The following is a 12,626-nucleotide window of genomic DNA, read 5'->3' as shown; positions in this document are numbered from 1 at the left end:
CCAACCCCCACACTTGCTGCATCTGGTTGACATTTGAATAAAACTGACAGAATGCAAACAAATTCTGAGAGAACATCTCCAGCAAACTCTGCAGTGACTAAAAATATTTTTGGCTGAGCTACTTTTTAAGGCCATATGTTGAAAAAAAAAAAACATAACCCAAAACTTCACTAGAATTTATTGCAACAAGAGATTTGCCAAACTACTTAAGACATTTGGGAAGATTATAGTGAAGTACATTAGTTGCTGACTTGACAATTTGCTATGCTCACTGCTTGTATAGTGGATTCTGGATATTCATGCTGAGAGTTGATCCAACTTTCTAGTACATTTTAGCAAGAGACCTGCCAAATGTCTACTGGGTTATTAAATGCTGGCAAACCAAAGGTCATCCTAGTTTACAAGCCACAGCAAAGCTGCTGCGGATGGCATACAAGCCATCTTCATAGCATTTTTCTTGTTTAAATTCAAAATTCCAGTACAGGGTTGAATAAGGACTGGTTTGGCCTGGATTTGACTAGAGCCTCTGTAGGTCTGCCCTGATGTCCCCTGGCCACAACAGTGGAGGCTGCAGAAGAGAAGTTCTAGTTTCACTAAGTCATGTTTCTTCTTTGCTTTGTCTAATGATCACCTTGCCTGTGGTGTCCTCTTTGCAGAGGCATGAGCTAGAGTGTGCCTCTCTGGTGCAGCCCCAGCAAGCAGGCAGAGCGCTCAGTTGCAGAAAGCAAACCTGCCCTTTCTTCACTGCACACCCATTCCTCCTCTCTGGGAGCTCATCCCTTCTTCCCAACAGCTGCCAGGGTGAAAGAGTTGTAGATGGAAACTCTGCTGCATCCTGTGCCTGACCCAAAGCTGCCTGTGTCTATGGGAAACATTCTGTTGATCCTTCTGGCCTTCCCATCAGACTTTCCCTAACTGTCCCCAAAGTGGCAATTCTGTTCTGCTCACCATTACTGCTCTTGATATCAATCCGGTTTTACATGACTGAAGATTATCTTGGTACAGTACGCAAGTTTCCCTGTAAAGGATAACCCTTGCCCTCTTTGCTAAAGCAAACATTCCTACAAAGGCAGTGGAATCACTGTCAGAGTCAATAAAATTTACTTCTATAGCATGCTATAGGGAACACATTACCTCACATTTCTTACATCCTTATTATGTGTGTTTATTATATTTATTTGACTGACATGACCTGCTCTACAAATATGTTAGGTAGCAGTGCATTTAAAAAATAAACAATTTTTTTTAAAGACACAAACATAAAAAATTAAACTTCCTTGTTTAAAACATATTAAAGTATGACCGCTTTAGAAAGGTCTGTGTCATCGATAAAAATCTTATCCAGGTTTGTCTTAGTGTACATGCTGTTTGCAAGAGACAGAGGGAGTCCGATGTGGAAGGAAAACCACCTACTTTTTTTCAGGAAGAAAATTGCAAAAGAAGTCAGGTTTTTTACTAGCTGGATAAAATGTCAGAAAAGGTGATTCTCCTTTTTTTTTTTTTTTTTTTTTTTCCTTCCTTCCCCGCCCGGTTGAGATCACCTGGGAAGGCTCAACGTCTCCGCTGGAGCAAAGATGCGATAACTTCACGTTCCGCAGAGGAGAATCCGTTCTTGCAGGGTCCAACCCGGGGCCGAAGCACGGCCGGAGCGGGGCAGGGGGGGCGGGGGGAGGCGGGCAGGGCAGGGGCAATTTGTTTCAGGTTAGCCGGTAACATCTCCGACCAAACAAGCGTCGGGGATCTCCCGCGTTTGGCAATGTAATCTGTTCTCGACGGCGCGGGGAGAGGGCGGCATCAAAGCATTCCTCCCGGGGAAATTGCACCCGCGGCTGCCGTTTGGTTAGCCTGCCCTAACCTCGCTAATAAATTTGCCTGGAGGAAGGGAGGGCTGGGGAGGCGAGGAGCGGGGCACCGCGGCACCTGCACCTTGCACGGCCGCCGACTCAGCCGCGAGGGAGCGATGCAAAGCAGGGCCCGGCGCTGGGCGGCTTTCGAGGGAGACCTGTCAGCAGCCTTTACAACGCCCCGGAGCTGCCTTTCCTCTCCGCTCTTCCCGGGCAGGGCTGAGGAACCGGACGCTCAGTTGCACATCGCAGCCTTCCCCCGCCTGGGAATGAGTGCATCTCCCGGCGCGGCGTCTGTGTCAACTCACAGCCGGGGTCAAAGAGGGGGTCCCCGCGGCATTAAACTGGGAGCAGCGGTGCTGGAGACCGCTCTCCGCCTTCCTCTCCCGCGGGTGCATCCTCTCCTTCCCCGCGGGAAAGGGGAGAAAAGTTGGAGGGGAGCGCAAACGCGCCGCGGAGCCCAGGGCAAACAAGAGGAGCAGAAGAAAGTTACATAAACACTCTTTAAAATCGTGGCTGGGTTTCATAGTTCCCTGCGGATAAAGTAAACAGGAGGTGAACTGTTTTGTAATTTACTCCAGCGGCCCGCAGAATCGTACTTTGTAATTTGGTGTCGGTTTACAAGCAAAGAGGACTTGTGTTTCCTAACCTAGCAGGTCCTTTGTCATGCCTGTGCCTTTTAAGAGGGACCCCAAGGGGGAAAGTGGAATTCCTTGGGTATTTGCCTTTTAGTCATGCTTGTAAGTCAAACAGTAGCCGGGCTCTCTTTTGGGATGAATAATACCTGCCGTCGACGATGCACTCCCCGCTCTCCCAGCTCGAGCCCTCGGAGGCAGCTCGGGCCTCGCAGGACGAACGCTCCCTCGGGGTGAAAGCTCCCTCTCTCCCTCCCTTCCCGCAGGTGCCCGGCGGCGGATCCCACGCCCTCCCGCCGGCCTCTATCCCTCAGGGCTGCTAGAGCAAGGTTTTTCCACGCCGAGCCGGTGGCCGGCAGCCGGTCCTCACCGCGAGTTGCGTGCCCGTGTTTATTATATACATGAACATTATCGGTATTTATTATACACACGCGCTTGCCCAGAGAAAGAGCAAAATATTTGCCCTTTTCGGAGACAGGCTTCGGCCGTGTGTTCCGCTTATCGTTAGTCTTCCATGAGCACGCTGGTGGGAAACTGATGCTTTCCCGCATTATTTTTTTCCCGGAGATAATGTTTAAATCCACTCTCTCTTTCCCTGCTCGGTGCTGAATGAGACCGAGGTGTATTTTGTCCGCACAGCAGAGACTTCGAACGTTACAATTTCGATTGTTCCCTGTTTTGGGAGACCAGGGGCATTCCCCGATTCCCGAAGAGCAGGAACAAGGCCGGGACGGGGGACAGTTACTCAACAGCTCAGTGAACGGTAGAAAACGGAAAGGGAATGCTAAAAAATAAACGAATATTTTTCTTCGCTTTAGTTGCCGACAGGGCGGGGAGACAGCACCGATTCCGTCGCGCTTTCAGGCTCGAAAAGAAGCCGCGGGTGCCTTCAGTACGCGCGGAGCGCAACGCGAACGACCTCAAACGAAAAAACGCGGCGGCTGTTTCAGCCTTTCGAACCCACGCTTCCCGGTCAGCGAGACGCCGCTTGCCCGTGGGGCTGGTTTCTCAGCGGTCACTATCACGGTCTTCACGGCGTTTTTCTCCTTCTTCCCCCCCCCCCTCTTTTTTGTCGTAAAGTTAAGGGACCCCCCCGTCCCCCGGCTCTGGTTCCTCCCCCCCCCCCCGCGCCCCACGCCTGCCCGCACCCACGGGCGAGTGGGGGGAGGGCGGGAGGCGGCGCGGGCCAATCAGAGCGGGCGCGGCGCTGCGCGGGCCCAATGGGCGGCGCGGGCGGCGCTGATAACGCGGCGGGGCCGCGGCGTGGGCGAGGCGGGGGTCAGTCCCAGCGCCGTTGCGGCGAGCGGGCATCCCACAGCCACGCACGGCCCGCCTCTGCGACGGGGCAATATCCCTCGACGGCACCGCGTCCCGGGATCGTGGTCCTCTCCTGCCCCCCTCGTTGTGTGGAGGGGACTCTGCGGGGAGCGGAGGGGCTGCGTGGTGCCCGCGGTCCTCGGGCGCTGAGCTCGGGTAAGTGCGAAGTGCGGGAGGAAGGATGGGAGGAGGTGGAGGTCCGAAGGCTCTGCTTCTGCCGTGCAGAGAGCTCCAGGAGCCCCTGATGGGGGGGGGCACCGGCGGTGGGTGAAGCCCAGGTGTTCCCTGCCGGACCCCTCAGTCTGAAGGCAGAGGGCAAGAGGGATGTCAGGGTGCTGAAATAAACGAGCCCCTGCCAAGGCTCGAGAGTCCCGCGGCCCTGAGGCGCGGAGCATCGCCCCGGGGCGGCTCCTCCCGCATCCTCCGCCGCCGGAGATGCGCTGCTGCCCGCGGCGGGCGAGCGCCGGTCCCCGGCGAGCCAGGGAGGGGGGAGAAGTGGCCGCAGGGGCCTAACCGAGCCCCGCGCGGGGCCTGGGGAAGAGGCTCGAAGCAGACGGCGAGGGGGAAGGTGACATCCCGAGCGTGGCTCCCCGATGGGGCGCGCGGGCTGACCCCTCTCTTGCAGGAGCCATGGCCGAGGGACGCGCCGTCGCCGAGTGGGAGATCGACGTGGAGAGCGTGGAGGGGGAGGCGTCCGAGGCCCCCGCGGCGCCGCGCGGCAGCGCCGTCCCGGGGGATGAGGAGGAGGAGGAAGAAGAGGAAGGCGAGGAGGCGGCGGCCCCGCGGCGCGGCGAGCCGCGGAAGCTGAGCCGCACGCCCAAGTGCGCCCGGTGCCGCAACCACGGCGTGGTGTCCTGCCTGAAAGGGCACAAGCGGTTCTGCCGCTGGCGGGACTGCCAGTGCGCCAACTGCCTGCTGGTGGTGGAGCGGCAGCGGGTGATGGCGGCCCAGGTGGCGCTCCGACGGCAACAAGCCACCGAGGTGAGCGGGGACCGGGCGGGACGGGGCGGCACCGCCCGGGCGGCACCGGCGCTGACGGCGCCACCCGATCGCTCTCCTAGGACAAGAAGGGACTGGCGGGGAAGCAGGCGAGCCTGGAGCGCAAAGCCGCCTACCAGAGGCATGTCCGGACTCCCAGCCTCCTGGCCAAGAGCATCCTGGAAGGTGAGCGCATTCCCGGCCCCTCCGCACGCCGCCCCAGCAGCGGGGACGCCCCGCTCTGACCCAGGAAAACGCCTGGAACTCGGCGGTGTCTCCCCGAAATAACGTTGTCCACAGAGGCTCCTGCCCTTCCTGGCTGGAACCGATGTGGCAGAATTTCAGTGTCGTGTCTGTCCGCACCTCCCTTCCCAGTAATGCCCAAGATGTTGGCAACAGTAATTTGAAATTTGAGAGTTACTGTTACAAGCTGACATTCTTTTTACATGACTACCCGGCAGCGTTTTGCAGTGCCGGGTAATTTATTCGCGGGCGTTTTTACCAGCAAACGAGTCAATCAATTAATGCGGAGGGTTTTTTTTGTCTTTTGTTCTGAACCCGTAACACGGCAGCCCCGTTTGCTGCAATATCACTGTTAAGAGATGCGTAATAGGCTGCTCTTTTCCTTCTTTTTTTTTTTTTTCTTTCCTGTCGAAAACATTAACTGTGGAAGAATGATGTTCTACTGACAGGGTGTATTTTTGTTCCCCGCCGCCTCTTCAGATCGTGTCTAAATTTATTTTTGTGTCTGCTTTAACCACTTTCCAAGCAGTAGCCCTGTAAAGAATTCCAGTTCTCAAATCTAGCTCGCCTCCCCCAAACAAAAGGAAATCTCTTTTCCTTGCCTGTGCAAGCGCAATTAAAATTTTGTCAAGTTAGAAACCTCTGGTTTTCATCTACTCTTTACAAATATCTCTTTTGTATTCTTTCTTCTAACTTATCTTTCTTTTCCTTTTCTCCTAGTTCTCCTTGGAATTTTCTGTCAGCTATAGCAATGTGTATCTAGTAATTCATCTTTAGAGAATAGAAAAGGCATCAGCTGTAGGTATAGAGATCTTCTTTGGAAATGGGGAAACCTGTGGGAGAGAACTGGGAGTGAAAACAAGTAAAACCCTGTTCCTATTACTCATGTAAGTAGTTCCATTATTTCAATGGGATTACTTGTCTGGGTAGAGCAAACAGGATTGGACCCTGTCAGCTACATTACATTAATTGAGTTAGTCTGGTAACCGAGTATACTGGAGACTGGATTGCTATGTTTTATCAAATTTCTCTTAGTTCTGAAGAAGTAAAATACTTGAATACTTCCTGTATTTGTTAAAAACCGATGGTTATCTCCTTAAACTGCATGACGCAAAGCTAGTCATAACACACAGCAGAGTTTTGCCTTTTTTTCTTTTATTTTTCTTTTTTTTTCCCCTCCCCTCAATGGTCTGTTTTGGAATTGCTTTTTAAGATTACTAATCGGCTAGATTTGAAGGAGACTATACATGTCGGTGGAGCAGGGCTTACTTGCCTGCGTCGAGGAATTTGTAGTGAATGTCCTTGACGGCACAGGGAGCTACGTCTCTGTGGCACAGCGACTGCAGTGGGAGCTGACGGTGTCCAGAGTTTGTAGGAAGTGCTTGGCCCTGGTGGGGCTGGCTCCAGAAGGAGCTCTTTTGCAAACACACCTTTGATGTTTTTCTTATGCGACTTCATTCCTAATGCTGCTTTGTTGTTTTAGGTTACCGTCCTATTCCAACAGACCCTTACCTGGGAGGGAATTCACCCTTGCCACCTCCTGTGAGTGACAGGATGAGAAAGAGACGGGCTTTTGCTGATAAAGAGTTGGAGAATATTATGCTAGAGAGAGAATATAAAGAGAGGGAGATGATGGAAGCTGCACAAGCAGCTGCCCTTTTTCTCCCTAACCGCGTGGTGCATGGAACTGAATACAACTCGTATAAAACAGCCTTCAACACTACTCAGGTTGATACTCCTAACAAGGAGCTTTGCAATTTTTTACCAGCTTGCCTTGATCTAACCATGCAGTACTCAGGATCCAGCAACATGGAACTAATTTCTTCAAATGTCAGTGTAGCTACTACCTACAGGCAGTATCCCCTGTCTTCTAGGTTCTTAGTGTGGCCAAAATCCAGTCCCATTAGTGATGCTCTCCTTTACCAGCAGTGCCTGTTAAATGCTACTACTGTCCAAGCTCTCAGACCGGGGGCAGGTTGGGATGCCAAGATCTCACAAAGTCAGGACTGTGCAAACACTGAGCACAATATCATGTCTCCGAAACTGGAAAATTCACTTATTCTGACCCCTATGCAAGATGTTCAGCAGTCGTGTAATGATATGCCATGCCTTCCTCAGGAAGCTCGTGAGAGGTCAGCTTTTTCTCCTCCAAAAAGGACCTTCTCTCAGATTTCTGAGAAGGAATCTCTGGCTCCTCAGGAACAGGTATTAAGCAAGATCAACAAAGACAGTACCAAGCCCACTGCACTGCTCAAATACAATCCGTTTCAGTCACTCTTCCACCAAACATTTCCTGACAGGTCAGGAACAGAGTTGAGAACATCATTTGTGAAAGAGACTTTTGAAGATGCTTCTAAGAAATACAGAGAATCTGCTATTAAAGAGAATCAAAAATACAAGTTTACAGTAGACAAATGCACGAGAGACTTCTTTGGGGCTAAACAGGCCACAACAAAACTTTCAGCAACTGAGCCACTGTCATTCTCAGTTGAATCCATCCTTAAACGTCCTTCATCTGCAGTTGCTAATGTCTCTCAATGAATAAACTATACCTTCAGTGTAGAGAGTTTATATGCTTTGCCTTTTGCAGAAGTGCTACTGCCTGCCTTGTCACTTAAAAGGCGTATAAAGGGGATATTCTGTTGTAAATGGTAATTCTTTCTTTTGTCTCAAAATGATGTATATAAATATGCATGTTTTATCTTCTGAAAAAATTGATATATTTAATTTTTTAAAATTGAAACTGCATGTGCAGACTGTTAAGTGGTGTTATTTTAAGCAGCACTTCAAACCGTTCAATAAAATGAGATTATCTGCAAGCACAGACGCATTCCTGGTCTCTGTTTTGTCTCTGCTGTCTCACAAACGAGTGTGCCCTACTTTCAGAATAAACTTATCCTTTTGTCTGTTGCTATCAGTGTACTTACTAGTAATCCTGGTGGGGTAAGTGGTCATTTCTACTTAGAACTTCCAGTAACTAAGAGAAGTAAAAATGGTACACGTAGGCTACTGCGAATTCTCAATACTTTTTCTGTTAACTTAAGTGAGGTTTGGATCATATTCCAAATACCTTTCTTATTCTGAAGGGGGAGTGCATGCTAGTGTAAAGGATTGGTTTATTCCACACCTCTCTATAAAAGCTTCTGTTCCTAAAGTGGGAGAGTTACTAAACTGGATTTGAGGAGAGAGGCTCTGGCTAGATTTTGGATAAAAAGTTAGCATTTTTAAAATTAAGTTTTTGAATAAGAAGTAAGGTTTTTTTTAATTTTTTTTTTTTTAATTTTAATGTTCAGCTGACTTTACTCAGAGTTTTGACCCCCTAGAATAGTTCACTTCTGAAAACTTTTCACCTTTAATCGGGCAGAGTCTGAGATTCTTGCGTTGTGGTAATTGAAACAACCCTTGGGCTGTAAAAACGATGCACAGGATCATCACTGCTAATGAGAAATCAGGTAACGATCTCTGGGTTTTGTAATTCTGTGCCTTTTAGCAGGGATAGCAGAAATAAAGGAGGTTAACCAGGAGAATTTACGCATCAACCTGAAATGCCCTGAAAATTGTAGGAAAAAGTGTTACCAGCTCTCATTATGACTGAGTTTGAATCTTTCTAAATTTGTGGGTTTGTAAGTAACATCTTATAGTTGTCATGTCTAATTTTAAGCAGTAATCCCTCGGTTACCTTCTTTCCTTAACCTTTTTGTCCTGCAGATGGTGTTCAAGACAGTTAACAGGAGCTGTGGTTTGTTCTTAATTTTTATTATTTTCTAAGGAAAAAAAACAGCTGAGCTGAACAAACTCTTAAAGATATACCATTCACTAATGTAGACATATATATATATATAAACACACATGTACACATAATCTATCTATGTTCCAGGTAGCATTGTTGGGATCCAAATCATCAGAAGAGAAATGACATTTCTATTACTATTGGAAAAAATTTGACTTGTGATCTGAAACTTGGACCAATTGTTTGCTTCACTTTACAAACTACTCTTACTGGAATCAGCATCTAGCTACCCTGTCTTGCTGTTACTTATTTTGCTTAAGTTCAATTAGCTATTTCTCCCTATGGTATATTTCATATACCATATGGTATATATTTATTTCATATACAATATGGTATATTTCATATACCATGGACCTTACCTCTCATGCACCTTGAAAACTTGTTAAACTCAGGTCGTTTATTTCTTTCCTTTGTTAAAAATGTGTATAAAGGGTATTGTTCATGGGGAGGATGATTAGTAGCTTGAGTGAGATCACGTATACACAGTGTGTGAGTTTCCTCACATACCTTTGCAGAGGATGTATAGCGCTCTTGCCTCTTCCAGCCATGTGCTTCTACAGAGCAGAAGTAGCTACTTGGTACGTGTGCTGGTGCAGCTGTGCAAACTCGTGGAGAAGAGGAGAAGTCGTTGCTCTGAGATGGCCCAGTACTTACTGCTAGGCAGTGTCTCCCTGATGGTAAGTCAGCTGTTATAATATCCTGTGCTGCTTTATGCTTCCTGCTTCTTAAATACCATTTTTGTGGTGTTTGTTGGATGTGTAGGTACCTTTTTCTCCTGTACAGCATGACTGGTTTTGTCTGAGTACAAGAGGCAGCTATACGCTGTGCTCATGGATAACATCAGGTTGTATTTCCCTTCTGATCCCCTTCTGACAGTGAAACATGCTTGTTGGTAAGCTCAGCTTTATGTTTGGGGCAGGAGGTCAAGAACCTGTGCTGACAATAGAGCACAAAATAGTTGTGGAGAAGAGTACAAAGAACAATTATTCACTTGGTGTGCAAAATGCAAAACCTGGCTGGTGTTGCTGTCAGAGACAACCAACTACTTGTTGGAACCGCGAGCCTTTCATATGCATGCTGAGAAAAAAGTTTTTATAGTTGTGCAGATATGTGTACGCATATAGAACTAGAAATTAATAGTATCCCAGACAATACCTGGCTTGCTACCTGGCCTAGTGGCAAGGAATGGACTATGGTGGATAGCTTGAAGAAGGGATAGGCTATTGATAGCTGCTGCAATGGCAGTGCATCTCCCTCGTGTGGCACAGGAGACTGAGACAAGGACTGTGGTGGGTAGGGGGAAGAGTACCTTCTCAGTGGGTATGGATTGCTGGGTTTCTCTCAGATGCTGGCTTCCCGAAGGCAACTGCAGCAGCACACTGCTGGCTTGCTGCAAGGCCTGCCTTAAAACTGTCATTTGTCTTTGATGTCTTTGAATAAGTACATCAAGCTGCTGGGCCTGAGATAGCTCGGTGCACAAAGTTTGGGTGAGGAGGCTGGATAATTGGGACAAGTCATTCAGCTGATGTCAATATTGAAATGCCTGCTTTTGCATTCTGGCCTAGAAACAAGACTTAACCCTGTGCTATCTGCTTGCCCTTCTGCTGTGACAAAGACTCCTCTGAATGTTGCAGTCTGAGATCCACATCTCCTTGGGATCATAAAAACAAGTAGATTTTTTGGCTTGCTGTTAATACACAAGTCTCCATAGAGTTAAGTCCTTGAAGGCTGAACACTAACCAACTCCCAGTTGCTATTGTTCTGGAATTAGAGAATTTGACACTGTCTCCATTTCTTTATTTTAAGTGTAAAACAGGGAAGTGTGTTTTCATTTTGATTTTGCAGCTAGTTCTGCATGATCAAACCTTTCAGTTCTTGTAACCAACACTTTCCATTTGGCTGACCATGGTTGAAAGCTGGCAACAGAAACTACTGCCCATCATGGATGAGGTTCCCACTGTGTCACTAAGTTCCTTCCCCAAGCTTCTGCCAGCTGAACAGCATAAGGTACACATAGTGCTTCCTTAACTCAGATAGCAATGATCAGCCTTTTTCTGTTTGCTTGCATTGAAACCAAGACAAACTGTGACTTATGTAAGAGAGGTGCTGGGGAAGCGTGTGTGGGCAGGCAGAAAACAGTGGCAGGAATGTCAGTGTGAAGAGGGAGACAGGAACCAGTTGATGTTTTATGGGCGGAAGCATCTCTCTTCATAAATAATGAAAACATGTAAATTGGAAAAAAACGTTCAAAATCACGAGTTCCCTCTTTTCCTGTCCCCAGCATCAGCTCTACTTGAACAAGCTGCAATGACTTTTCTGCCCAGAAATAGATCAGAAATCAGGTTAATGGGCTGAGGCCATCCCTTTTGTTGTCATTTGGACTTGGTAGCCCAGGGCCAGTGAGTGCTGCTGTTACTGTGACCCACTGCGTGCAGTACAGGGGCTGATGCTGGCGCTGCTCCATTGTCACAAACTGAGTACACTACCCCTAACACTGAGCTCAGCATTCTAAACTTCGCATGGATATGAGGGTGCTTCTGTCTCTGGAATAAAAATTTACTGTCTAACTTGTGTATTACCACAGGACACACTGCTGTGTCTAGTTTTTGCTGACAAACAAGAACATCCACAGTGAGAAGCAGAAAAGAAAGGAGTGATTCTCACATTCTGTTACGTTGGAAGAACTGGAAAAACGAACAATTACATTGAATGAGTGCAGTGACCCCTTTCCCCAATTCTTGTAAAAAATAATTACAGCTAAAATCCACCCAAGAAAAAGTGAAAATCTGCATAGGCAAGCATATATCAAGTGGAGCTTACTAATTATGCATTTATTCTTGTAAAATGGAGTCTAGAAGTAAATTTAGAAGAATTCAAAGGTTTTAGGAATGCCAGATTTCACAGTCACACTGTCTGTCTGACAGCCTCTGCATCTATATCTCACTGTAATTGGTCAATTCTGGGTTTAAAATGGTGACGATTTTTTTCTCATTCCCTGGCAAACCAGTTAGACAGGGAACAGGTAGATTTAAGTAGTACTATGTGTGATATATGGTTTCTATATTTGTGTATCAAGAGCAAATAATGGCATCCATTACACCCTTCCCTCTTTTCACCTACTCATTTTACTTCTACACAAAAATCTTCCTACCTGAGTTGGTCATGGCCAGGCTCCACTTTCCTAAATCAGTTGGAAAACATGGGTGAACCATCCATCTTCACAGATGGCTTGCGTGTGGGTCATGAAAAGCACACTGGGAGCTGGTTGTCTTTGGAAAGATGCTGTAAGTAGTCATAGAGTTGTTGGATCTAGAAAGACCACATTTCACAGATTTAGAAAGATCGCAATCATGAACACAGACAGTAAACCTATGAGAACAAGTTGAGAGTTGGGGTTGTTCAGCCTGGAGAGGAGAAGGCTTCAGGAATACCTTACAGTGACCTTCCAGAACCCCGAAGGGGGCTACAAGAAAGCTGGGGAGGGACTTTTTATAAGAGCATGTAGTGATAGGATGAGGGGTAATGGCTTAAAATTGGAAGGGGGAAGATTTAGATCAGACATGAGGAAGAAATTCTTCACTATGAGGGTGATAGGACACTGGAACAGGTTGCCCACAGAAGTTGTGGATGTCCCCTTCCTGGAAGTGTTCAGCAACAGGTGGGATGGGGCGTTGGGCAACCTGATCTAGTGTGATATGTCCCTGCCCATGACAGGGGGGTTGGGACTAGATGATCTTCAAGATCCCTTCCAACCTAAACCAATCTATGATTCTATAATTTTAGAATTTCAGCAGTGTGAGCATGAATGGAGAGGTGAAA

At 47.8% G+C, this 12,626-nt stretch overlaps 1 protein-coding gene across 2 annotated transcripts; it reads left to right on the top strand.

The window, feature by feature from the left end:
- Nucleotides 1-3,685: 3,685 nt before the first annotated feature.
- Nucleotides 3,686-7,831, top strand: DMRT2 (doublesex and mab-3 related transcription factor 2). 2 transcript variants are annotated; one of them, XM_054054478.1, is made up of 4 exons: nt 3,686-3,952; nt 4,422-4,777; nt 4,858-4,960; nt 6,501-7,831. In XM_054054478.1, exons 1-4 carry the CDS (start codon nt 3,700-3,702, stop codon nt 7,556-7,558), a joined length of 1,770 nt encoding a protein of 589 aa, XP_053910453.1. In that variant the 5' UTR covers nt 3,686-3,699; the 3' UTR covers nt 7,559-7,831. The 2 variants fall into 2 exon arrangements, with proteins under 2 accessions (XP_053910453.1, XP_053910454.1); XM_054054479.1 differs by lacking the exons at nt 3,686-3,952; nt 4,422-4,777; nt 4,858-4,960 and adding an exon at nt 5,027-5,904.
- The last annotated feature ends 4,795 nt before the right edge of the window (nt 7,832-12,626 follow it).

Source organism: Cuculus canorus, chromosome Z, assembly GCF_017976375.1.
Source record: "Cuculus canorus isolate bCucCan1 chromosome Z, bCucCan1.pri, whole genome shotgun sequence".
Taxonomy (NCBI): Eukaryota; Metazoa; Chordata; class Aves; order Cuculiformes; family Cuculidae; genus Cuculus; species Cuculus canorus.
This window is presented reverse-complemented; position numbering and strand designations above follow the sequence as displayed.

Coding starts and splice junctions, on each gene's coding strand:
- DMRT2 (XM_054054478.1), top strand. CDS start 3,700: ATGGGCGGCGCGGGCGGCGCTGATAACGCGGCGGGGCCGCGGCGTGGG. Junction 4,778..4,857: donor GACGGCAACAAGCCACCGAG/GTGAGCGGGGAC, acceptor TCGCTCTCCTAG/GACAAGAAGGGACTGGCGGG. Junction 4,961..6,500: donor GGCCAAGAGCATCCTGGAAG/GTGAGCGCATTC, acceptor TTGTTGTTTTAG/GTTACCGTCCTATTCCAACA.